Source organism: Triturus cristatus, chromosome 3_2 (genome assembly GCF_964204655.1).
Source record: "Triturus cristatus chromosome 3_2, aTriCri1.1, whole genome shotgun sequence".
NCBI lineage: Eukaryota > Metazoa > Chordata > Amphibia > Caudata > Salamandridae > Triturus > Triturus cristatus.
In genome coordinates, this window is record NC_140584.1 from 350490998 (window position 1) to 350517624 (window position 26627).

Sequence of the window (26627 nt, forward strand, 5' to 3'; positions counted from 1 at the left end):
ATGTTGGTCGTTACGGTCCCCCGGAGTGCAGACAGGAGGCGAGGTCGCTGCACACAGGAAGTGACGCAGGAAGCTCCCGTCCTCCGCCTGCAGTGATTGGACTCTGGGGCCATGACCCGGAAGGGCAAGAAGCGCTTCCGGGTCAGTGGAGTAGATAGGGACTCGGAGCAGGACATGACCTTCTAGAGGGAGGGGGGGCCAGATAGTCGGGCAACTTTGCTGGCCTGTGGCGGTAAGGTCATGATTGGTGGGCATCCTTTACAGTCCTTAGCAGGCATCACCTTTGTCAAATGGGGACGCCTGAGGGAAGGATAGATGGTCTCTCATGGAACTCCAGGGGCAGTTACAGCCGGTATGTTGGAAGGGTGCGGGGAGAGGGAAAGTTCCATTTCCGGTAGACTTTTTGGTCAACCCCCGCACACGTGCAGGGGCGCAAGAAAACTGGGCATCACTGCACAACCCCTTATGGAGATAATGTTGAGGGTGTAGGGGGTGCCCGGGGTGAGATAACCTTCCAGCAAACTGGGCCTCCTGCACAAGATCACTCCGGTAGGAGGGAGGGACCTAGCATGATCTTGATCTTGGACCAGTCATTGACCAGTAAATTGGACTTACCAAACAAAAGTTTAATACATTGAGAGCCAGAGCAGGACCAATTGATGTTGTTAAAACATACAGATATTTAGGGGTGGTGTTTGACAACAGAGTTTCTTTAAAATTTCATTTTAAAGATCTAAGGGCAAAAACGTTGGTTTTAATTCATGCTTTTAAAAGTTAAAAAAAATTGTTGAATTGTCAATCTTATGATAATATTCTTAAAGTCATTAAAACTAAGCTAGAACCAACTCTTTTATATGGTTCTCCCATTACCAGGGGGAAAGATGTAAAACTTTTAGACTTATTGCTGGTCAAGGCTTTTAAATCAACTTATGGGATCCCAGATCAGTAGGGCAAGCAGGAATAAGACTAGAGTTTTTTTTTAATGTATGTTCTCTATGTTTTCTGCTGCCCCAGCCTCCCTGGGAAATTACAGCTGGATTGATATTAATAAGTCTATCCATACTGTAAAATAGAAATTCCATATTTTAACATGCCTAAGGGAAATTGGTCTGCAAGTAGCACTTCAGGAATTGACACCGTCCAATTATAAATTACTTATAAAAAAACAAATTAAAATTAAATCTCTTAAATTGGATAAAACCGCATTAGCAGGGGAAATGCATGCTTGGTATGCGATTAATTCATATCAGTCATTACGAATTCAGCCCTATTTGATGGCATATTTCTCTGCTAATATAAAAAATATTTTTTTAAATCTACGAATGGGAATAAATCTGGCAAAAGAGGATACTCACAGCAGATTATGCAGATTGCCACAAGAATCATTACTCCATATAGTATGTGTGTGTCCTAAATTGATTACAATTCGGCCTTTTTATTTAAAACACCTATTTGTGAAGATTGGGGTTAGATCAGCACGTAAGGCACTTGTTAGGTCCTTATCTGGTGAGTCTATTCCATTGTTATGTCAGCTAATCAAATTTTTAAATGCAGCTGAAAAGTGTTTGGTATCGCCATTTTGAGATGCATTAAATTCAGTCAGACACATAGTAGTACAAGCTGAACCTATTATATCTATTTCTGGACGGATATACTTGTTGCACTTTACTATTGTCCTGGAATTATGAAATTTCAACTAATGACACGTTAGCACTTTAACACAAAGTAGGTGCTATATCTTGTTATGGTATTTGTTGAATCTTTCTTTTAAAAATAACCCTGGGTCAGACATAATTGATGCACTTTATCATTGTTATTGAGCTATGGATTACCCATTTATGCATGTTGGCACTTTAATATGTAATATGTGCAATATCTTGCTATAATAATTATTGACGTTTTTAAAAATTAATTTGTTTCTCTTTGGAATCAGTTCTTATTGTATGATCTGGTTCATGTTTTGTTTTATGGGATATTTATGAATGCATTGGTTCAATTATTATTAATATTTGATGTGTCGAGTTCCGCTGTTTTTATATATTATTTGATTGTGAAGTTGTTTTGATTGCAATGATTTTTACTAATCACGCAATAAAGAATTTAACATTAACGCAGAAAGATAATGTTGCTGATCACTTAGCTTATGATAGGAATGGCTATGTATTAGAAACATGTTGAGGATAGCCAAATGACATATTGTACGTATCAATGTAATGCACCAGACTTTCTGAGTATTATGAAAATGGTGTAAATATAAAAATGTATGTTCTGTTATTGTTATGAATAAAATACGGCCAGAGTTCTACGACCCTTAACCCAAGCTTTAGTGTGTTGTCTCCATTGTTGCCTTGGGGAAAATGGAGGGGGATCTGTCTGCCCTATGGGGGCCCAAAAGGTTGAGGTAAAAGGCGGGGGAGGGTGTCTGAACACGGGAGGTGGACTCGGCAGTACCTTGCCATATTTCAGGTGAGGCAGCCAGGAGCCAGACATGCACAAAATGCGCAGGCTCCTGGCTGCCTGAGCTGAACTTTGCTGGGCTGAAGAAGTCACAGCTCCTGTGGATGTGCCGTCCTCAGCTCAGCAATGGTCCCTGAGGCCCTCCCCTCAGTGACGAGGGGTAGCGTAACTGATTTACTCGCACCTGGGTGCTTCAGTTTTAAGCCCTGAAGCACCTAATGTCGAGTGTCAATCAGTGACACTTCATTACAGAATGGGGTGCGGTCAGTAGTCTCACTGACCCATCCCACTCTGTGATGATATTGGGACTGCTGCCTTCTCTCATTGGCTGACCTAGGGTCAGACAATGAGGGAAGGCAGCAGTCCCAAGCCTCCTGGAACCTCTGAGGCAGAGCTGGCTGCAAGTAAGTGTTTTTATTTTTTTTATTAATGTTTGGTGTGTGTGTGCATTTATGTATGGTAAACATCCTTTACCCCCACATGCCATTACCCTGCATTTTTTACACCGCAAAATCTTTTACAATGCAGGGCTTTATACCGCAAACTATTACAAGCATTCCACAAAGCAACATCCCTGTGGAGTTAGAATAGTAAATTGCGTTGTAATGGGGAATGCGTTGTAATGGATTGCGTTGTAAAGCCCTACGTTGTAAAAGATTTTGCGGTGTAAAAACTGGGGGGTAATGGCACGCGGAGTAAAAGTGTGCGGGGTAAAGTGTCCTATTCTTATGTATGAATGTTTGGTAAAGAGTGTTGTGAATGGATGTGTTGGGTGTGTACGCATGTGTGAATGCATGGCTGTGAGTGTTATGTGTATGTGTGATTGTGTGTGTCCCGTCCGCCTCCCTCCCTCCCAAACTTACTGCCCGCCACTGGCAAAGGGTTAGTTAATCTGAACCCAACTGCTCCCTGTGCCACGCTCTTATAAGGAATGATTGGTTTCAGGTCCATTATACAGCAAGGCGATCCACTAAACTCTATTATTAAGGGAGCTTGTGACAGTCTCACTCAGTGTCTTCACATTGTTTCAAGTCATCTCTTTATAAACTCACTGTAACTCCCATTTACTTATATATCAGGAATCTACTCATGAGGAAACTGTGCTAGTGTTCACGAAGAAGGCTCCATGTAATACCTTCATACAACTATGTGTGATACCACCCGAGCTCCCCCTGCAAGCCATGAGAAAGAAATACACAAATGCATTTGAGGTGTGAGGAAGGATGGGTTTCATTGGGCTCGATTCACAGAAGTAATCTGAGACAATATCCTAAACTTACTACTTTTGGTATTCACAGAAAGCATTTAGTAGTAGTAAAGTTATGCTTTTGTCTTAAGTCTGTCTTAAATCTGTCCTAAGTTTGTCTTAAGTCTGTCATAAGTCTGTCTTAAGTCTGTGTTAAGTCTATCTTAAATCTGTCTTAAGTCTGTCAAACTTAAGACAAAATCCTAAATTTACTACTACTAAATGCCTTCTGTGAATACCAAAAGTAGTAAATTTAGGATTTTGTCTCAGATTAGCTCTGTGAATTGGCCCCAGAGAATACAGGATTGCAAAAATGAAGACGGAAACATACGTTAAACAGCTAACGATATAAAGAATATGAACTTACATTAGTGAGTAGACACAACGTTAAAATAAAAGCAAAATGCTAGTACGCTGGGGAAGTATTCTGTCCTTGACATTTATAAACTAAATTTAGAATAACCAGGTCAGAACAAGGGAAGGCGGCCAGCTGGACACAAGTTAATTGACTTGATCCAGCAACCACCATTCCTTCTGTATGAAGGCTGTCAGTGCTAGAATGTCAACTGAGCCGCGCTGGATTAATGCTATTCAGCATAACAGGAGCCCAACACACTGTCCCAGGCTCGTGGCCAAACATGGCGTCCCATACTTCTGTGCGTCATCCCTGATTTACTGTACCGACTAATCTCTAAAATGTGAAGGGAGTACAGATAAACCGTGCGCAGGGAATAGGCCGGGGTGAAACATTCTACCGAAACAGCGAAACAAACTAGCCATAATTTTTGTAAAACAGTTCGCCAAGCAATATTCCGCACAATGTCATGGTTTTTTGCCATCCCAGAAACATTTTCTGTGAGTAACGGCGGTTCGCATATTGCACGAACTCCCACAAAATGCTCAATTGTTTATGAAATATCATGGATTCTGAGTTAACTTGCATTTTTTTGCATTTTTTACATTTCACTTACATTTATTTTTCTGTTTACAAAGTTTTACGACCAACAGCTGTTTTGTGGCTGTGTTTTGCAAAAATAACAAACATTTGGGTTCAGGCCTCACAGGAAAAGGAGAGACTAGTGACAAGCTGCATTGCACCTCTCAGTTTGTCTATTTTTAAATGTGTGATTCTCTCTCACACAGCTTTAGGACAATCTCCACTTGAGGCACGCCCTACAGCCACCATGAACATTATTTGCCACTGTGCAGTGGGTATTTTCTCACTGATTGAATTATATCTATTCTAAATCCTCTCTTTAAAAAATAAATGTACCCGAAATGATTTGTTCTTATTACTGTGAGAAATCTGACATGAAAGTAAACCTGCAAAATTAATCGAATCAGCTGCCAACCAGATACCAGAATGCTTTGAGAAAACAAGGGAAGCGCTTTCACCAACAGTACACTATCGTTTGACTACAGAATTTCGATAAGTGGTCAATGTGCACTGTTAAAAAATATTTTTCTACATTAAAAACAAATGTAAACATAAAAAATCTTTTTCCAAACAGGATACAGTAACAAGGGGATATGTTTGGCTTAGGATGGAACTTTGGTGTAATGGGGTTTCTCCCAGTATTAGCATTTTGATTATAGTTCATTCAATGTGTTCAAGACTTCATTTCTAGATAGAAAAGGGTCGTCCTTACAGCTGTGGAACATCATCACAAAAATGTCAACTGTATGGGTCACGGTACTAAAAGTGAACTACAAAAAGTCAAGAGTCAGCAAGTGCTACACGAAAACACAATTCTGTATTAATATTGGGTGAAGGAAAGCAGATTGCATTTTTGGCGTGCATATTTTCAGTGTTTGACTGCACCAACAAAAGCACCCGAGACCTGCGCAGAGAAAATAAACAATAACCACATGTGCAGGGGAAATATTTCTGCACATCATAGCTGCGTTTTTTTTCTACAGATATAAACCCTCATTTTTATGAGGGGGGGTGCTTGTCTCTGCATAAAAACAAATTCTAAGCAAGCAACATCAATATTCTTACACACCTACTATGGAATATTGCCAAATGTGCATCCATAGATTTGACATATGAACTTTCACAAACTGATCCCCGTCAACATTTTCTTGGTTACCGAAATGGGTGAAGCACTTCCACATTGGGAGCAGAGGTAGGGTCACCTCTGATTCGGCGGTTCCGGCAGGCCACCCACTGATTCTGATTCAGGCCCTAAGGGATTATTACGACTTTGGCAGTCCGACCGCCGTAGGACCTCGTGCCCCCCACCGGCAACCCACAGCGCTGGCAGCCCGAAGACCGCCGAATTACGAATTGACCACAGGGTGGGTGGTGTGGAGGAGGGGATCTTGCATCAGTGGTGAGTACTTTTCACAAATATGTTTGTATTTCAACCTCAGATGTGTCAGATGCACACATCTGCATGGTATATGTAGAAAAATACCATATACCCATTACCGGGGTTCAGCCTATAAGTGGGCAGTCCTTGAAATGGGTGCATGGTTCAAAAAATGACTCAACTGTAGATGCAGGGTGAAGATCTTGCTATAAAGGAGAGGACTTGGAGAAAAGGATCCATGTCGGAATCTGAATGGAAGAAGAAGAAAGGCGGTGAGTATGCACCACAAATCCTTAGTCACCGACTCCATGAAGCAGGCAGTTTGACCAGGCGGTCTGCTCGTGGAACAGGCAACTCGCAATACAGACTGGGCTGCAGCTCCCCTGTGCCGTCCTATGGTGGCTGCCTTTTCTCGACCCAGAACCCAGCGGTCAGTGTTCTGCTGGCAGTCTCTGCAGTCCAGCAGCGATCTACGTAAAGCCGATCTGCCCAATTCGTAATATGGTGGTTGGACTGCCGAGCTCCCTGCGCTCGATGGCCACCATGGATATCGCGATCCACAGGACAATCAAACTCATAATAAGGCCCTAAGGGCCCGAATATGACTTTAGCGGTGTGGGAGCGGGTCCACCATGCCACTATCCTGCTCCCATACCGCCAAAGCCGTGTGAGCATCGCCTGCCAGAATACGAGTTATTCCGTGTTTGGCAGGCTATTCTTTGCCCGTCCCACAGCAGTGCCTCTGAAAATGGGCACCGCAATGGAAGCGCCAAAGGCAGTTCCAGCATGGCATGGACTGTGAAGTTCATGATGTGCTGGTGCTGGGGATGCATGCACACTGGGGGCAAAACATGTGCCCCCCTGCATGCAACAACATGCATGGGGAAAAGGGGGACCTGTATGCCCCCTTTTGTTTCATGACCGCCAGCAGTTTCATGGAGTAAGAACCTCCATGGGGCCACTGGCAGTCATGAAACTCATAATACGCATGACCGTGCCGAAGCGGCACCACCAGCATATTGTGAGCCCCTGACCGCCGCGCTGCCTCCAGGGAACGTAGTTTCATGTTGGTTGCAGTGGTCCTATGGCAGTGCGCCGCCAAAGTTGTAATAGGGCAGACCGCCACCACCTCACCACCGTGAGTTTGGCAGTCCACGGACCGCCAAACTCATATTCAGTGCTAAAGTGGTTATAAATGCATGCATTATTTAGAGTCAGAATTCTCTGATTCTTATAGCTCTGGGATTAAGATATAAATAATTCTTAACACTATGGGGCAGATTTACAAGCCCCTTGCGACACTTTTATGCTGCCATTGCGTCACTTTTGTGACGCAGCGGCCGCATAAACAATGCGCCACTATGCAACATATTTACAACGTGACTGTTAGAACTGGGGCTCTCTAGTTGGCAAAGGTTGGTACCTTTGACCAAATAGGGACCCTTGCTTCTAGGTCAGAGAAAGGGGATTACACTACTGGATAACCCCTGCTCACCCCCTTGGTAGCTTGGCACAAGCAGACAGGCTTATCTCAGAGGCAGTGTGTTAAGCATTTGTGAACACATACAGTAATACAGTGAAAACACTACAGATGGACACCACACAGGTTTTATAAAAAATAAGTATTCTTTATATAGACTTAACACAAGACCACAAACGTCAAAAATCCACAATACTGTACTTTAAATTGGTTTCAAGATGGTAGAATTAGCTCAGTTCAAGTTGTTTGTAAATGCGACACAGTTCTCACAAAAGTACCTGGATGCGTAATGCAAAATAAACAAAAGGCTCGCAGCTTTGGAGATGCGTCGGTTCCTTGCTTCGGGGAGACGATGCGTCGCGCCTCAATGCTTGCGCAGAGGAGGGGATGCGTCTTGATCCTTACCGGAGAGGAGGTGATGCGTAGATTCTCGTGCTGCAGCCTGGTTGCGATGCGGCAAGATGGCATCTCGATGCGATGCGACAATCCGGTGCGATGCGATAAGATGGCGTCCTTGATGCGACGACGTTGAAACGATGCAACACGCCCTGGCAGCCTTGCGGCGACTCTCATACTTTGGAGTCGTGACAGGCCCTATGACACACTTCTCCGATGATGCGATGGCGACCCTCACGGTTGCGACGCGCTTCTCCGGTGATGCGACAGCAAACAGCTGCGACAAAGGCACGCTTCTGGGAGATGCGGCGGCACGCTTCTCCGGCGATGCGATGACTACAGCTGCGGTAGCGACACGCTTCTTCTCGTTGCGTTGCGCTTCCAGCTCCCAGCGACACGCAGTCTTCTGCAGATAGAATTGCCAGCAAGGAAATTCAGAGGGGAGCTGGTGGTGAAGTCTGTTGTCCCTGAGACTTCAGCAGGAGGCAAGCACAAGTTCAAGCCCTTGGAGAAATATTCTGCAAGATGATGAAGTACACACAAAGTTCCTTCTCCACTCCTTGGCACTGAAGATACCACTGTAGGCCAACCCAGCAACACAGCACACTGGCAGGGGGGCAGTCCACTCCTACAACTTCCTTTAGTTCTTCTCCTTGGCAGAGGTTTCTTCTTGTTTTTCCAGAAGTGACCTAAAGTCTTGGGGTTTGGGTCCCCAAATTTATAGCAGGTTTCTCTTTGTTCTCTGAAGGCAGAGAGGCCTTTGCATAGTCCAAACCAGTTCTGGTCAGTCCTGGAGCACTTTGTTTACCTGACATCTTCTTTCCTTTCAGAGTGCAGGGCAGAGACATCAGACACACCACAGGCGGTGGAGCCAGCATTGTGAAGGGAAGGCACAGCCCTATTCAGGTCCCAGGTGCAACTCCTCCCTCCCGTCTAGATGCAGAGCTCTCTATTCACCACTGGGCTGCCTCACCCTGTCTCCTAGAATTCCCCAGCCCCGTCACTCAAACTCCAGACACACAATACACAACCTAGCAGAGGCAGGCTTGGACAGTTAAGCAAGAAAATACCTACTTTCTAAAAGTGGTATTTTTAAACACAGAATGTTAATTCCAACTTCACTAAAAGAAGTATTTTATCATTCTGAGTTCAGGCATACTAAATTCGAATTTCTACCATGTTCCCTGAGTCAGTTAGGATTATAAGATGTAATCATCAAACTGCCCATTCTGGCCTATGGCGAACAGGTAGCCTTGCAATAGTGAAAAACAAAAATGGCTGTAATTCACTATTAGGACATGCTACACACACCAGGGCATGTCCTACCTTATACTTACAATGCACCCTGAACTTGGGCCTACCATAGGTGTGTCTTATATGAAGATAAGGGAAGGATTAGGAACTGGCAAGTGGGTGCACTTGGTCAGTCAGCATGGCAGTACCAGACTGCACATAGGCTCTGCAATGGCAGACCTGAGACACCTGAGACACACTTTACAAGCTGCTTCAGTGGGTTGCACAACCAGTGCTGCAAGCCCACCAGCAGCATTTGATTTACAAGCCCTGAGCACACATTGTGCACTGTACTAGGGTCTGACAAGTAAATCAAATAACCCAATCATGAAGTCACTAATCAATACATCAATTTAACATAGGGAGCACTTGCACTGTTGCACTGAATGGCAGTGGCACAGTGCCCAAAGCATCTAAACCAGCAAAACATATCAAAAACAGAGGAGGCAATCAGAAAAATTGAAGCGAGACTCACGCCAATGGTACCAGGTCTAACAGTGACGCAACTAGTGAGATGCGTCACGTTGTAAAGCCCTGCGCTACAATATACCTGCGTCAGGTATAATGTATGCAGGGTGGGCGTTCCGTCGCAAGGAAGTCCCGTAAAAGTGACTCAGTGAAATCTACAAGATTTCACTGAGTCACTTTTACGTCCCAGCTGCGTCAAATCCTTACGCCTGCTTGAAGCAGGCGTAGGGAGTGACGCAGCTTATAAGGTATAGGACACCCATGAGCAGTGCTGGAGTTGCATCGCACTTGCGACACAACTCCAGAACTGCGTCACCCTTACGGCGACAGATGCGTCACGCATTGTAAATGCGGCGCATCCATGTTGGCGCAATGGGCTTTCTGGGTTTCACAAAATAACTGGTGCATCCCTGCTAATATGCAGGGATGCGCCAGTTATTGTAAATCTGGCCCTATGTTGTTTGTCTTTTAGCCCTGATCCTCTTTTCTGTGTCTTGTTCTAGCAGCAAGACTTGCACTTGCTTTCTAAAAGAGGCTGCCCACGGCGTTCTATCTAAAAACATATCAGCCAATCCAATGGCTTCTAGTGGTTTTTTGACTTACGCTACCCAGGGAATTGAAAGACCGTTATGCAAGCCAAGCAGTCTAAAACTATCGCTCTAGTTAATTTTGCTTCTTCTGAGCTCCAGATAGAAAGCCACAAGAGGATTAGCCTGCTACGGATAAAGTCACTCAGAAAGTCTAAACCTAGTTCATTGTGGCTTGCATTATTTTAGTCACACACTTATGTATATTACTGATTTGCTTTCAAAGGTAAAGACATGGGGCCCGATTCACAGAACTAACTTAAGAAAAAATCCTAAACTTACTACCATTTACTCATTTTGGTATTCACAGAAGGCACTTACTCATTGATGAGCAAGTGCCTTCCGTGGAAACCAAAATTAGTAAGTGCACTTACTCATTTTGGCATTCACAGAAGGCACTTACTCATCAATGAGTAAGTGCCTTCTGTGAATACCAAAATGAGTAAGTGCCTTCTGTGACTACCAAAATGGTAGTAAGTTTAAGATTTTGTCTTAAGTTAGTTCTGTGAATCGGGCCCATAAATGTGTCTTGTAGATGTGAATAATTACATTATATGCCTATATTTACGTTTCTATATTGAACATACTGCAACATTTGTATTTAAACTTTTTGCTATGTGAGGTTGGTTATTGCACATTGCCCGTTTAATAGTCCCAATCCGAATTGTGTATAGGAGTTGTTCCCTGAAAATCTCTCTAGAATGTTCATGTATAATATATGCAGAATTGTTTGTATCCATATTTGACTTTAAATAATTGATTTAAAATAAATGTAAATTAATAGCGCTAAACCTAAATGTATTACTAACCAATAATTATTTAAATGTAATTTAAGTAAATTAAATACATTTAATTTATCCCTTAGTCTTTAATGTTTGTTCATTTTAAACTTTATTATCAATAAAAAATAATTGATATTGGGAAATAATATTTTTTAGTGAATGTGGTTCTTTCCTGAAGTTCCTCTTTATAGATAATATATATCCTAATTAAGTTAAGTGCTATCCTATATACTGTTTTAAATGAATTTGAAAAAAATCAGTTAAGCTATATTTACTTATTATGCTTAGCTATGACGATGTAGCGGCAGTCAATATAGAGACCACCTCGAAGTAATGACATTGATGTTTCGACATTTCAGTGTAGTATACCTAGGCCCTCATTACGATGTCAAGCTGCCTGACACCGTTTCAGTGTGAGAACTGACCGACCATAGGTCGGCAGTTCCGAATACCGTATTATGATGCAAACGCACATGGTGCAGTCACAAAATTCCATTTCTCTATGGGAGCTTGGAGGTTTCCACCCGCAGCACAAGCTCCCGTAAAGAAATGAGAGTTTGTGTAAATCCCTGCACTGTGTGGCAGGCACCTCAGGGTGCCTGCCACATGGTGCAGCGATTTACAGGGGGGACCCAAACTGGAGGCCGTTGAGGGATAGGGACTTGCTAGGAGCCCCCCAAGTCACTTTTCGACAGGCTTTCCATGTCGGGAAGCCTAACATGGAAAGCCTGTCGGCAACTGACATAATGATCCCTACGGCGGAAACGCTGTATGTAAGGGATTATGTGGCAGTTTCTGACTGGCTGACGGGCTCCTTGAGCCTGTCGGAAGCCTGCTGGAATGAAGGCCAGTCTAAACTCTCACAACCTACATTGTAATTAGGCGGTCAGACTTTAAACCATAGATGTCAGTCGAAAAGCCTCCGACCGGCGGTCGGACGCTTTCCGACCAACATGCTAATGAGCCCCCTAATGTTTTGGGGATATTCTGTTCATGGATCTTATATTTCTTGGTCATGCTATGGCTACAACAATTAGGTTGATAGAACTGCAAACATTATAGCACTTGTAAAAAATGGAGAGAAATAACCCTTTACCAGTGTGGATTTGAACTTTCTAAAACATCCCCTTTAAAAAGAATTATCACAAAAATGAATACCTCCTTAGAAACCAAATAAATGTAGAACATGCTTCTCTTTAGAATGGATTAAATTATATATTTGAATGTCAATTGTGCAATCTCTCTGTTGTACTGCATTTTCTCCTAATAGGAAACACATTTGAAAAAAAGGTGGAGTATGGAATATAGCTTCAAGGAAGGAATTACTAAAAATACAATATTTAGTCGGACTGGTTTTGAGTTCAATAATATAGAGTATTCTTTTCATATTGATAATACAGGGTTTTGGGGTTAAGAAATTCATTAAGAGGGTGAGACAATATTTTCTGAAGAGCAAAGAAAGAGCATGGCGGAGTCATGTCAATTTTGTTATCTTGGCTTTCTATTAGTGTGGGAGTGTCCACAACATATTATCCGGATAACAAATATGTAGGAGTTGTGTTTATATTTATTTTATGACAGTGTAAACTATCTGCATAGACTGAAAATCTGGCATTGGTCCTGCCCTGGGGGACTCAACTTGGGCACCAATGTCACTGAGTATCATGTCTGGTCCCTGTAAGTTCATTTTACTAATGAATGGTATGGAAGGTTTTAGTAGGAGGTCATCGTGAATCTTCATGCATGTAACAGCATTGAGAGAAATTATACATTATCTCAATCCCAGCACTAGCGTTATAACTTGTCCTCCAATGGAAATTGAAACTATTGGAACATGAAAGAAAATACCTAAAATTAGTTACATGCCAACCAGATAATGAGTTCTGAAGATCAGTTGCTTTGATTAAGGTCTGTGTATTTCATAATGCTATTTGGTTTTCCCATGTGTTTAGTGTAAATTCATTGTTCCTATTGTTTCATTGGTGGATATTGGCTATTGGTTTCATTTTCTATTTTGTATGTGTTGTTGACTGCTGCTGGACACCATACGTCAGATAACACTCAAGTAATAATATTAGTGATTGTTTGTGTTGTCATAAAAGTGTCTCAAAGCCGGATGTGGAGAATTGATTTTTCTACAAGCAGCATGGGCATGAGTCCAAATGATTAGCCAGTGTAGATCTGTGGAGGTTTTTGGCTTTCCACACAACTTCCCCATTTCTCCTGTCTACTCGTTGTGTATGATCTCTCTAGAACATAGCAATGTATAAACTCTGAATCTACTAATTTATATTCCATTCATGCTTGTGGGGTTCAATTTCTCACATCATGTATTTCTTTTATTTGTACAAATTACAAAATGATGTCCAAAAAGAAGCGGTGGTACCTGCTGGAAGCAATTGCACCTTCCTTGCAAATATTTCAGCTTTTGATAAATTATGAAGACCACTCTGTAGTGGCTTTAGAGGCATTTTAAGAATACAAAAGTCCCTGAGAATGGACATCTGGAAATCTAATTTCTGTGTTATTGCAAACCTATTGGCTAAAATATGAGTAGAGCACAAATACTTCCTTGTCTTAAGGCTGCTGCCCATTAGTCTGTATTTTAGAATTAGCTTTTTATTATCAATCTATTTCCTGGTTCAAAAAGTACCTCACTTCTTGCTTTTCAGAGTATTTTGGATTGAAATCAGGATGGGATGCTGAAGGAGTGAAAGGTATGTGATGTCATTTTTAACATCTTTAAAAAGCCTTGGACAAGCAATATGGATTATGTACTTGATGTATAGGTTTAAAAAAATCAAACAGTGGGTGGAGTCATGCCCTGAATGAAAACGTGGGCTATTGGAAGCAGTTAGAATAATATTATACTCCAGATAGAACAGCATGGGTAGACTGCATATGTAAAGTGAAAGCATCAGACTGTGCTGAAAATGGATCAATTTAAATTACCATTTAACTAAGCCCCTACAGTTTAAAACTAATATTTTCATTTGAGTAAAGTAGTACAGGCTTAGGTCCTGATTACTAGTTTGGCAGTCCATATGACTACCAAAATCACTGTGGTGCAGCGGCTACCGCCGCACCGGCAGTCCGACCGCCCTATTTTGAGTTGGATGGTTGGACTGTCGCAGGTCCGCTGCATTCGCCGGGAAACCTCCATTCCCTAGAGGAGTTGCAGTGGTGTGAGGCAGTAATATGCTGGCTGTGTCGTTGCAGCACCACCAAGCATATTATGAGTTTCCTCACTGCAAGTCTTTTTATGACGATGATCCCGCCATGAAAAGGCTGGCGGTGAGGAAACCAAGGGGGTCCTACAGGGTCCCATGCTGCTTCAGGATAATGTGATGTAGGCAGGGGGGCACATGGTGTGCCCCCCTGTCTGCATGCACCCCGTTTTGTGCACGGCATGGACTTAAAGTCCATGCCATGCAGGAACGCACTTTGATGTTTTTAATGCGGTGCCTTTTTAAATGGCACAACCATGGGAACACCAAAGGACAGCCCACCAGACCATGAGAAAACTCCAAATCTGTCAGGCGGTCTGACAACGGGTTTGGCAGTCCTGGAGCAGGGTCCTGGAGTGGCGGCCCGCTCCAGGACTGCCAAACTCGTAATCAGGCCCTAAATAATTTAAGAAACGGTTATTTTGAAAGAAGGGGAGAATGCCTAATCTTTGCTTTTGGGTCTGTTTGTCATTGTTATTGTCTAATGATAGAGGTATTTGCTTTTGGAAGTTATAGAAACGCCAGCAATGTCAATGTATTTTCATTTGAATATTAGGATTTCTAGGGGTGAGATTAAGTTTGAATGTATTCTGATACAGTTTAGATACGATTGAGCCGACTCACACGGGCATCCTGGAGTACGTAAAGTAGCGCTTCTGTAGTACGGGTATAAAATGTGAATATATACAATTAATAAAGATAGAAAAGGATTTGGACTATTGTTGCTGGTTTACAAAGACATGTAAAATGCATACTGTACTCCCTGGACTCATAAATGCTTTTGTGATTTTTCCCCATCGTCACCATCCGGAGACAGCCAGAGATGAAGGGTGTTTTCATATATTGTTTCTTGATTGTCATTTCTTTCACCTCAGCCACTTTGCCAGTGTATGAAGCTGACTTCTCCACCCTGCTGAAGCCTTTGTTTGCCAGAGAGAAGGAACCCTTCACCCTCTCCTGCTTCTTCTCTTCCGCCTTACTTGATCACCAAAAAGATGTCCAGTGGTTCCAAGATGGTTTGTGTCTCTATGTAATTCTGTGTTTGCGTTGGTGTGAATGAACAAATGCAATGGGCAAGTAATTTGTTTTTTAACAGATGTGCATATTATCCAGGGTTGGTGCAAGAATTGCTGCCATAAAAAAATCACATAACCACCCCTCAATTCCAGGCATAACCTAATCAAAAATAATTCTGCATGGTATAATGCTCCCTGTCTTCTGCCATCTTAAGTTTTTGACTACATTGTGCAATTGATGGGGCCAGTCCATATTATAATCATAGGAATGCCTCACCTAACTCAGTTTTCTAGTGTAAGGCACTATACATATGAGGAAAACATATGTAACTCTGCACTCGTCTTTTGTGAAATGGGATTTTAAAACTTTTCAGTGCAATGAACACTAATATTCTAAGGGGTGATGTCACTGTCATAAAACATGGGATTCTCTGTTTAGTGATTCGTTCTGCTGGATTTGTATCCATTCCTGCCCCCACACAAGACATCTATTTCCCCAACGTTATCACCCTGGATCCGGCCTTGGTAATCGATGTTAAATGATACTGGCTGATATTATTTCAAGCATTCCACCCATCACCTTTTTGTTTTACTCTAGTTATCCGTACAGTAAAGTACGGGCCAGACATATGGAGATATCGTAACCGGGTTTAACAATCTGCACAAACTAGAGTTTTTACAGGGATCAGAACTGAGAGTTTTGCTGTAAACACAGCACCACTACATTTTGCTCTGATAGATTTTTGAATGTCTGAACTAGGAGGGAACAATGCGGTGTAAATAGGTGTGCTAGAGTTATTAACCTCAGCTGGAAAATAGTTCACCTGGTAAATTCCTCAACCTGGAGAATCATAATTTACTGAGAGCAGTTATTAACGCTTACTCAGGACCTAAATCGGATTTACAATGTAACCAGCAAGTGACCCAGTCTAAACAATATAAAAAATACACAATGGACAGGAGTGTCTGCACTTTAAATTTAGGGTTAAATATAGCTTTGTTTCCCTTGATGTTCCTTTGTACTTACATCAAAGTTAAATAAAATTCACAAAAGAATATAGCTTTGTATCAAGTAGTATCAGTCCCTGATATTTCATGTGGTGTAGTCTGTGGAATAAAACTACTTACTGGAATTCTAAAAGCATGGCTCTTAGAAATGTTGGAATCGTTGAAGAAATGTCTTAGCAGCCTTCATGATGAATGTAGCTGTGCACATATACAGTAAACCCCTTTCTGGGCAATGATTTCCAACTACCCTAAATTATTAGACAAATAGAAGATGACCATTTCAATAAAGTATGGCGTTACAGTGACCAAGTTTTCTTAAGATGGAGTCAAAGATGGTATAGTTTACTCAAAGCCCTTGGATGGACTGCACCCGCACTAAATGGTGCTTGAAAATGTCTGCACTTGGAGCAAGGGAGCCAATGTAATTATCCCCGCTTAGCTGAAATCGGGTTGTTTCTCTGGAATGCCTAACCAAAAGCACTTAGATTGTGCTTCAGATGTTTCAGTTGAAAAGCAGTAGCTTGCACCAGTGGATCCTTTGGCCATGTAAAGTGTAGTAACAAAATTGAAAGTGATCAGCACTTTCTTAGGGTTAATACCATCCCTACTGATGGAAGACAGGTCCTTCCATCTTTTGCAAATGTTAAAAACCACAACAGCATTACAGGTCCCCAATGGCTAATTCAGATCCTGATTCTAAGCTCCATGCCCCAACCAGTCTTAGTTATGAAGATTTGCACTGATGCTCTTGTTAAATTTTACCTCAACTAAAGTACTTGCTGAACTCTCTCTAAAAAGCCTAGTGATTGTTTGAGGTGATCCCAGGCCAACTCCAGCCCGGTACTCTATTCAAATACTCTTCAAAACGGTAAAACATAAAAAGATTGTGCACCCCTTAAAGACCAAATATCTCTCTAACGCAATTCAATAAATGTCTGTCTCTGAATTAGTCCATAATTGGACCACAGGGGGTAGACATGTACCTTTCTCTTAATCAGAAAGCCTTTTGGCATAGTAAAATCCAAGAATCTCCTAGAGATTACAAAATGGAGGGATCTCGGCTCATCATTATGCCTTGAATTCCACTTAGATCTGCAATACATAGGTCTGCATTCCAATATGTGATTCAACTCCTGTTGTCATACATATTGTAATTATGAGGCTGCTCATTCTAAGGGTGGCGCTGTGTCAGCTAGGTCCGGCATTGATTTTAAATATTACCTCTTGTTGTATTTGCGTTAAAATTCTTTTAGATATTTTCCCCTGCTTTTACACGTCCCTTTACACGCACTATAAATTGGGTCCTCACCGCTGTTTTGGCGGGTCCTCCATAGCGCGTTTAGCGCCCTTCCCGTAATTCTTGGGCGCCATCTTGGATAGGGAAAGCTGTTTGGGCGCCAGGCGACGTAGCGCTACAGCTGTCAGGGATCAGGTGGATTGCTCGAGGCAATCACCAGGAATTGATTTAAGCAACCCTGTTAGTTCTGCTTGCAGGTAAGGCTGCTCATTCTAAGGGTGGCGCTGTGTCAGCTAGGTGCGGCATTGATTTTAAATATTACCTCTTGTTGTATTTGCGTTAAAATTCTTTTAGATATTTTCCCCTGCTTTTACACGTCCCTTTACACGCACTATAAATTGGGTCCTCACCGCTGTTTTGGCGGGTCCTCCATAGCGCGTTTAGCGCCCTTCCCGTAATTCTTGGGCGCCATCTTGGATAGGGAAAGCTGTTTGGGCGCCAGGCGACGTAGCGCTACAGCTGTCAGGGATCAGGTAGATTGCTCGAGGCAATCACCAGGAATTGATTTAAGCAACCCTGTTAGTTCTGCTTGCAGGTAAGGCTGCTCATTCTAAGGGTGGCGCTGTGTCAGCTAGGTGCGGCATTGATTTTAAATATTACCTCTTGTTGTATTTGCGTTAAAATTCTTTTAGATATTTTCCCCTGTTTTTACACGTCCCTTTACACGCACTATAAATTGGGTCCTCACCGCTGTTTTGGCGGGTCCTCCATAGCGCGTTTAGCGCCCTTCCCGTAATTCTTGGGCGCCATCTTGGATAGGGAAAGCTGTTTGGGCGCCAGGCGACGTAGCGCTACAGCTGTCAGGGGTCAGGTGGATTGGCTAGAGCCCTATATAGATCCCTCATGCAGGCGTGCAGCGTGTGCGCGCGGCGTGTGTGCCGTAGTAACGCCGGAGTCACGCCAGAGTCCAGCCCGTCTGCGCCCGTCTGCGCCCGTCCGCGCTAAGGACGGGCTGGACAGCGGGGAGATAATACGGATCGACCGGGGGACCACTGGGACCGGTTATACGAGGCAGGACTTTATGACTCTGAAGCCGCCTGCGCTCCCTTGTCATCATGGGTATGCGCCGGAAGGGTTCTTGACCTCCTTTAGTTGTGACTGTTTCCAGTCTTCTATTTCGGAGCTGACTCCTGTTACCGTAAGTTCATCTCTAGCGCTGAGTTCTAAGCCAGGTACCAGCCTGAGGACCGATAAGGGCTTCCTCGTCAATGCGAGGTCATTGATCAAGAATAATCTCGCTTTCAAGGACTTTGTACTGGCCAGAGAACCCGCCTGGGTTTTCATAACAGAAACCTGGGCAAAGGATTCCTCGGGCCCTGACTTGGTTGAGGCGGTACCAGATGGTTATTCTCTAGTGAGGAAGGATAGAGTGGGTCGAAAGGGAGGGGGGCTTGGTATCCTCTATAGGGACTATCTATCCTGTAATATCACTCCCCTGGAGGACTTTCAAGACTCATTTGAGGCCCTTCAGTTCTCTATTTATGGACCTTATGCCGTGCCGTTTATGGGTTTTCTCATTTACAGACCCCCGGGGACCAAAACCGATTTTGGTCTTCAAGTGCTTAATATTCTAGAGTCACATTTTGGCTGTGAGCACATTACTGTTCTTGGGGATGTAAACTTCCATCTGGAGAACTCAGAGTCAACCGAAATTTCATCTTTATTGGATATGTTTTCTGGCTGCGGGCTGAGACAGTTAGTCAAGGGTCCCACCCATCAGGCTGGACATACGCTTGATGGGGTATTCTCCAATGATATTCGGCTGGAAACTGAGATTCCTTTCCCTCTCTCCTGGTCCGACCATTATGCGATCCCTTTGGTCTTAACAACTGCCTCGAACAGCAGAAAGGGAAATGTGCCCAGCAAGATGATATTGAGACGTAACCTTAAAAACTTAACTAACAATGTGCTTGCCCCTAAGTTGTTGAGTCTAACGATCTCTCCGGAGGAGGATGTAAGATCTGCAGTTGAGAGGATGGAGAATGTCATTAAAACAGCTCTTGATGAACTGGCACCAGCCACCTTGCGTTATTCTGCCACAAAAAGTCCCTCTGCCCCGTGGTTCTCTGAATCACTTAGACTTCTCAGGCAGGGACTACGGAGACAGGAACGTCTCTGGAGAACCAGTTGGGACTTGCGTGAGAGGGATGAGCATAAAATCCTCCTAAAGAATTACAAGAAGGAGGTTATAAAAACTAAACAAGAGTATTTCACCTCTCTTACCACCTCTCTCTCCTCTCCGAAAGATCTCTTCAAGATTGTTGATACACTCATCTCATTGAAGACGCCTGATCCTGTGGTTAGTTCACAGCAGCTCTGCAATGATGTTGCACAATTCTTTAATTCTAAGATTGTGGACATACATTCTGCATTAGAGCATCAAAAGTTAACTCTATCCACCCCCCTGTGTACCTCTGTTACTTCGGTAACATTACCGGAGGAAGTATCTTTAGGGGGCCTGTTTAGTTTTCCACCCCTTTCCTTACAGGAACTTGAAGTTCTTTTGACTAAGATCAGGTCGGGGTCCCCATTAGACCCTTGCCCTTTGAAACTTCTCAAACAATGTAAGGAGTGTTTCCTCCCCCCCTTACTAGATATTATGAATATGGCAATGAGGGATGGGATTTTCCCCCCTCAATGGAAGAAAGCGGTAGTAAAACCTCTGTTAAAGAAGGCTACGCTAGACCCAGGGGTTCTTAAAAACTTCCGCCCTATTTCGCTGCTCCCAGCCCCTGCAAAGATATTGGAAATTCATCTCAACCATCACCTTGCAGCATTTCTGGAAACCTCTGGTCGGTTAGATCACTCGCAGCACGGATTTAGGAGAGAACATAGTACGGAGTCTGCCCTGACTATTGTGCTTGATAACATCCGCACCAGAGTAGACAAGGGTCAGACTACTCTCCTTATCCTGCTGGATCTTTCGGCTGCGTTTGACACCCTGTCTCCCTCAGTCTTAACATCCAGGCTGAGAGAGATAGGGGTTGAGGGGCCCGCACTTAGTTTGCTGGCCTCTTTCCTTAACCAGAGGGAGCAGAGAGTAAAGTTGGGGGAGTTTTTGTCTCCATCCCATCCTGTGATTTGTGGGGTTCCTCAGGGGTCGGCATTAAGTCCGACCCTTTTTAACATCTATATGACCCCACTTGCCAGGCTTCTTAGATCGTATGGGATGGAGGTAATCTCCTATGCCGACGACACACAGATTCTTCTGTCTTTCGCCCAACCTGACACTCTTGTGGCTTCCAATCTTAGAAATTGCATGGAAGCCATTGCTCAATGGATGACCTGTAATTCCCTGAAGCTCAATGGCGAAAAGACAGAGATTCTTGTGTTTGGAGGAAAGGAGGACTTTTGGTCGGCGGAGTGGTGGCCTATCTCGTTGGGGATGTGCCCGACTCCTACGACCCTGGCTAGAAATTTAGGAGTCATGATTGACCCTACCTTGGGGATGGACCAGCAAGTTAAGAGAACTATTTCCACTTGCTGGGGCCTAATAAATATCCTACGGAGGATTAGACATTATCTATCTCCTCCAGCCAGAAAACAGATCGTCTTGGCATTGATAGGCTCCAGATTGGATTATTGTAATGCCCTCTACTTAGGCATTAACAAGGGCTTGCTAACACGATTACAAATGGTGCAGAATGCTGCGGCCAAGTTTGTACTGGACTTGCCCAAACGGGCTTCTGCTCAGGCTGCCAGAAGGTCCTTGCATTGGCTCCCAATTGAGGCCAGGATCTCTTTTAAGTCCCTGAGTCTGACATATGGGGCTCTGGCCACAAATAGGTCTGGAGGCTTAAGGGATTTGTTGGCCCCTTATACACCTTCTAGAAATCTTCGTTCGGCCAACAAATTTCTGCTATCAGTTCCCCGAGTTCGTAAAGCCAAATGGGGTGGCAGAGCTTTCTCATCTTTAGCCCCCAGGCTGTGGAATATGCTGCCAGTGGAAATTAAATCTCTTCCCTCCACGCAAGCCTTTAGGAAGGCCCTTAAGACATGGCTATTTGCCAGGGCCTACCCTTAGTTTTGATCAGTCTTCTTATGAACTCTTTTTGTTAGGCGCCTTGATGCCTTCGGGCTTAGTAGCGCAATTACAAATTCTTTTTCATTCATTCATTCATGAGCAATATGCAAAATATTGCACTCCCCTGTATTCATTTCAGCAATACAGACCTGCTGATATATTGTGGGAAACATTAATCTTATAAATCTCAAGACATAAGGATTTTGGTGTATTATGCACCGATATCTTCATATTATTCCTCACTAGCAAGGAAAAACTCTTGCTGAGTCAGATTTTATTGGATGCGATATACATTGTGCCAATTACTGTCCAACTCATTATGAGGGTGTAAGTCACTAATCCAATCTTTGTGGTGTGACTGATGTGAAAATCAATACTTCCGAGCTAACACTTCCATTCTTTGAATTGTCTTTCTTCAGGTGCACTGCTGGAGGAGCATGAGCGGCGGCACATGAGTTGTACAGATCATGGTGCTTCACTGTCTGTTCCCTACGCTTACAAAGAAGATGAGGGAGTTTACACTTTGCGTGTACCTACTCACACTGGACACAATGAGCAGAAGGCCTATGTGTTTGTTAGAGGTAAGTGCTGTACCCGTCATATAAGACCGAAGAAGAGGAATCATGTGACAACGATGCCTTCCTACTGGATTCAGAAGAACATTTATTTTATGGATGGCAGGTCTTTTGCTGGTATTTGGTGCAAACAGGTAAACATCATAAGCCGCCATACTCATGCAGGTTGCACAGCGTGAGTGTCATGATGACATCATTAGGGAAGAGGTCCCCAACTTTAACCGTGCTTTAATATTGCTAAAACAGTTCAGGTGGACAAGACGTTTGTGGATCACAGGCAGAGAACATGTAAGAATTCACTCATACTGCTGGCTAATGGACCATCCACACATGAGGTGTGACAGCACGAAACAGCAATAACTCATTAGAAGTCAAGATTCTGCTTACAAAAGAAAAATATTACCTAAAACTCCCATGTAAGGAAAAGGCAAGCGCAGAACCCCACACACAATGAAGATTGTTTCAATTAAATCTCTCTCAACCAGTTCAGGGTCCAAAACATCACACCCAGGATAGCAAATTGGCTTTGTACGCCTACCCCTATGTGCCCAAAGGTATCACTGACCCTGACAACTCCCTGATCTCTGATAAATTGCCCAAAATCCTGAACCAATGCTGGTTTATTCTGCACAAGTAATTACTTGATGCAGGTATGTTTTAGTTCATTTTTACGCTGAGTTTGGAACTGTGATCAGATGGGCTACCAAACTGGGTCAACTAGCTAGGATTGCTTTCTCAGATGGCAGTATTTTAGCTAGTGTACATAGAGGTAAATGTCTCTATTCTATGTTCCTCAAAGTCTTTGGAATGCCATTGCATGAAGGAGTTAGAAGAGTTGGAGTCCCACTGGTCTCACCTACTTATGTTAGTTTGAGTCTCACATTAGTCAGATGTTTTGGAAGCTGATGGAGTATTCCCACCTCTATCCTCTGACTGGAGTCACCTGATCACCATTCTGCAATAGTCCTCAGTGCACCTACCACTACTATATCAAGGACCACCATTCTCTTTTTGGCTGAGTTAGGCACGACACAGTGCTATTGTCGAGAAAACGTATCACTGCTGTAATTGCTTCAGAAGGTTAACCCTAAGGGCATCATCCAGCCAACCAACAGCCCACCAACCATTGACATCAGGGCAGTAAATAAAGGGATCTCTAGTGAATGGAAATCTAGGGATCTCTAGTGAATGGAAAGTGAATGGAAATCTAGGGATCTCAAGTGAATGGAAATCTAGGGATCTCTATTGAATAGTAAGTGAATGGGAATCTAGGGATCTCTAGTGAATAGTAAGTGAATGGAAATCTAGGGATCTCTTGTGAATGATATGTAATCTGCTACATCAAAGAGAAGCACCTCATTACACAGGAGTACAGTCCATACACACACTTGAATAATAAAAACTAAGCAGAAGGCCTGCTCTGGTATCCATAGCAAGAGTGTGAATAAATTGTCTGACAATTAGGTACCCAGGAGGTAGAGCGAATGAGAGTTCAAACTAACCATTCAGGTAGTTGGGTAAGAAAGTGAGGAGATATTGGCACTCTGCCTCCGGCATGCTGAAGCATCATCTATGTAACAGGAATCACATTTGTTTGGTTTTTATTCTTGGTGCTATCTTTGGGGTGGTAATTCAGAGCTTTGCAGCACCTGCGATATTTCAGCAGAGCATCAATGAGATGGGCTTTTCAATGTTAACACGCTGTATTATGTTCTAATGGTGATGCTAAATACGTGTTTGTTGTTCTGTTACTGGGAAGGGTAGAGCTAGAGTGATTACTGGTGTAATCTTGCATATGGCTTTTCAACTCTCCAAGCGCCAGTCTTTTTCTTCACTAAGCCACGCATTCATGCCCTTGTTTTGTAGATGCTGCAGCGGCGGTGCTCGGTGCGCCTGGTGCCCCATTGAGTGTGAAGTGTCATGATATTCAGAAGGATTGCCTGATTCTCTCATGGACTCCCCCAAGTGATGACAGAGGAAACCCAGTCTTCGGCTATTTTGTTGAAAGGTTTGTAAAAGCGTACAACGAGAATGCTGATTTCTTTATAGATGAGAAAAAAAGAAAAACGTGGGCTTGTGACCACTAAAAAGAGTCACATTTACTATAATCCTGTATTTGTTACCACACACCGGAAATAAGAATTTTCAAACGTAACCTTAAAAATATATTTTGGGTCTGAATGGATATGCAGAGGAATGGGGGACAGGGGTATAGATACTGTAGTCCAAATCCCTACTTCTGCCCTTGGCACAGTGCATATTGTTTAAACTACAAGACAGGATTTCAGAATTAAAAGAAAGTATTTGCACTTCTGGATACATTTAATAATTTTCGTGTTTTTGTTATTATTTGAGTGAGAAGACATGGCATAGTGAGTATATTTCAGGAGTTCATCCATTAAATGAGATAGGGGCTGGGCCTCTGGGATGGCCCAATTATGGAAAATCTGTTTTGTAGCAAATATGGGTCTTCAAAATAGGATGAAGAATCAAGTTAGAGGTATAAAGCAAAATGAAATATACTACGGTTGAAGAATGTGAAAATGAAACATCCCACTGTTGCATGGACTGTGAAAAGAAATATTCGATGACCTTTGTTGCAATGTTGGATTTGCGTTTTCTGTCAACTTTCAAGCCACATCCGGTTTTCAAGAGCTGAACTCTGTTGGCAAAACAGAGAATATCCTTAGTATGAAAACGTCAAGAGAAGAACTAGAAATAAAATAAACCGAACGAGATTGCAGCGCTGCAGTTCCATGAAAGAAAATGTTTGCAAAGGCACACTCTATCTCAATTCAAAGGTCTTTGCTCCTGAACCCGTTCTCGATTCCCTTTGATTAACCCTCTAAGGCAGAGGTCTTCAAACATTTGGGTGCTGGGACCCCCCTGTCAACATTTTCAGTCGTAAGGACCCCCTCCGGACATACATTTCTAAACCTGTAGGCAGGGCTACTAGAATTATGAGGCAGGTGAGGACCAAATTACACAACAGGCTTGACTAAATTGTGTGGGAAATTTTTTTAAATAATGTTACGTGATGCCACGTTATTTTGGGATACAATTGCTTAATTATTTTGACATTTTTTGCACACAGTAACACTGAGGAAAGATTTCACCCCATCAGTACCAGTTTATAACCAAAATGCAGGAATTAACATCAGAAAGATGTCTAGTCAACCTTTGTGATGGGCCTTCCACTCCGCAGGAATACGTGCTGCCACATTAGAAGCTCACCTGGCCCTGGCCCGGAACAGCAGGGGTCCCTTAAAACCCTGGTGGTGTTGTGCAGAGTTAAGCAATTACCCATGCTGCTTTCCTCTCACCCCTCCCGTCCATCCCTCTCTCCTCTCCTCTCCCAATCCCGGATCCCTCTCTCACTTTGCAGGCCATTTTCTTTCACCCCTTTTTACAGCTTCTAAACTCTCCCCATTCAACTTCTCACTTCACCCTTAATCACCTCTTGCCATTCTGTCTTTTCACTGCTCTCATCTCTAACAGTCTCTCGCATTTATCTCATGGCCTCTCTGGCCCGTCACCTCCCATGCCCATCTGCACTTCTCAGTCACCTCAAGTCTCTCCTTTCAAATTGTTGTCTATTTGTATCCTACACCTCTCCAGTCCCCATATTCATCTTTCACATCCCTCCTTTGCTCTTCCACACCTTCTTGAACCAATGTCCCTCTCCCCTGTTACCTCAGCACAAGTGCTTAATTTGAGCAGGTGGTTTCCGGTGCACTGGCACCTAATTGTGCACACTGGCACTACGACCGTCTGCCACACGGTGGCTCTGTCTGTGTAATTTAGAGATGAGTAGAACAGCTGTTTATCAATTCAATATATATTAAAAGCGATAAACTCCTGACACCCATGCCATTCTTATAGCTTTGGGGGCTTGAGATAGTCACACTTGTACAAGTATTATGGTTGGTAGTTGCATAGGTATTGTCATTGGCCGCACAGGCAAGGCAATGGGTGGGTAGTTAAAGTTGCAGTGGTCTACTGGGAAGGTCCCTGGCACATGTTTTATTACAAATTAATCACTGCTCAGCACCCACACCAGTACTCCCTCTCTTCCCCTATCGCTGCTGTCCCTCACCCATGTCACATCACATTACTTTTTAGATCACAGATCATCTCTCAGCTATCTTCTCTCACAGTTTGACAGTAGCCCTCCTCTGTGCCCTCAACTTTCGCTCACACTCACTTCTTCCGTGTCTGCACTTCCCTTCGGCACTTCACATTTCTCCTCATCCCTGACCTCTTCAATCGAATTCTCTCACTCCCTTGCTGTCCTTTCTCATCCTCTCATCTCTCCTCACCGAGCACACGGGTTGGACCATATGCTCCTCTTGGCCTGTGCCACTCTGCTTATTATTCCCTAATTCAGGAAGGCATAAATTGTCTGTCTTGCTGCTTTGGTGCAGGCCGCACAGTTATGGAACGTGCACCCTCCTTT

General features: G+C 43.3%; 1 protein-coding gene across 1 annotated transcript in view; it reads left to right on the forward strand.

Moving 5' to 3' along the window:
• Positions 1-26627, forward strand: part of MYOM3 (myomesin 3) — a 508088-nt gene that overhangs the window by 304708 nt on the left and 176753 nt on the right. Inside the window, exons 8-11 of the mRNA XM_085647857.1 lie at positions 13697-13741; positions 15127-15267; positions 22016-22177; positions 24038-24179. Of these exons, the coding sequence (XP_085503983.1) occupies positions 13697-13741; positions 15127-15267; positions 22016-22177; positions 24038-24179 (490 nt within the window). The remainder of the gene's footprint in view (positions 1-13696; positions 13742-15126; positions 15268-22015; positions 22178-24037; positions 24180-26627) is intronic.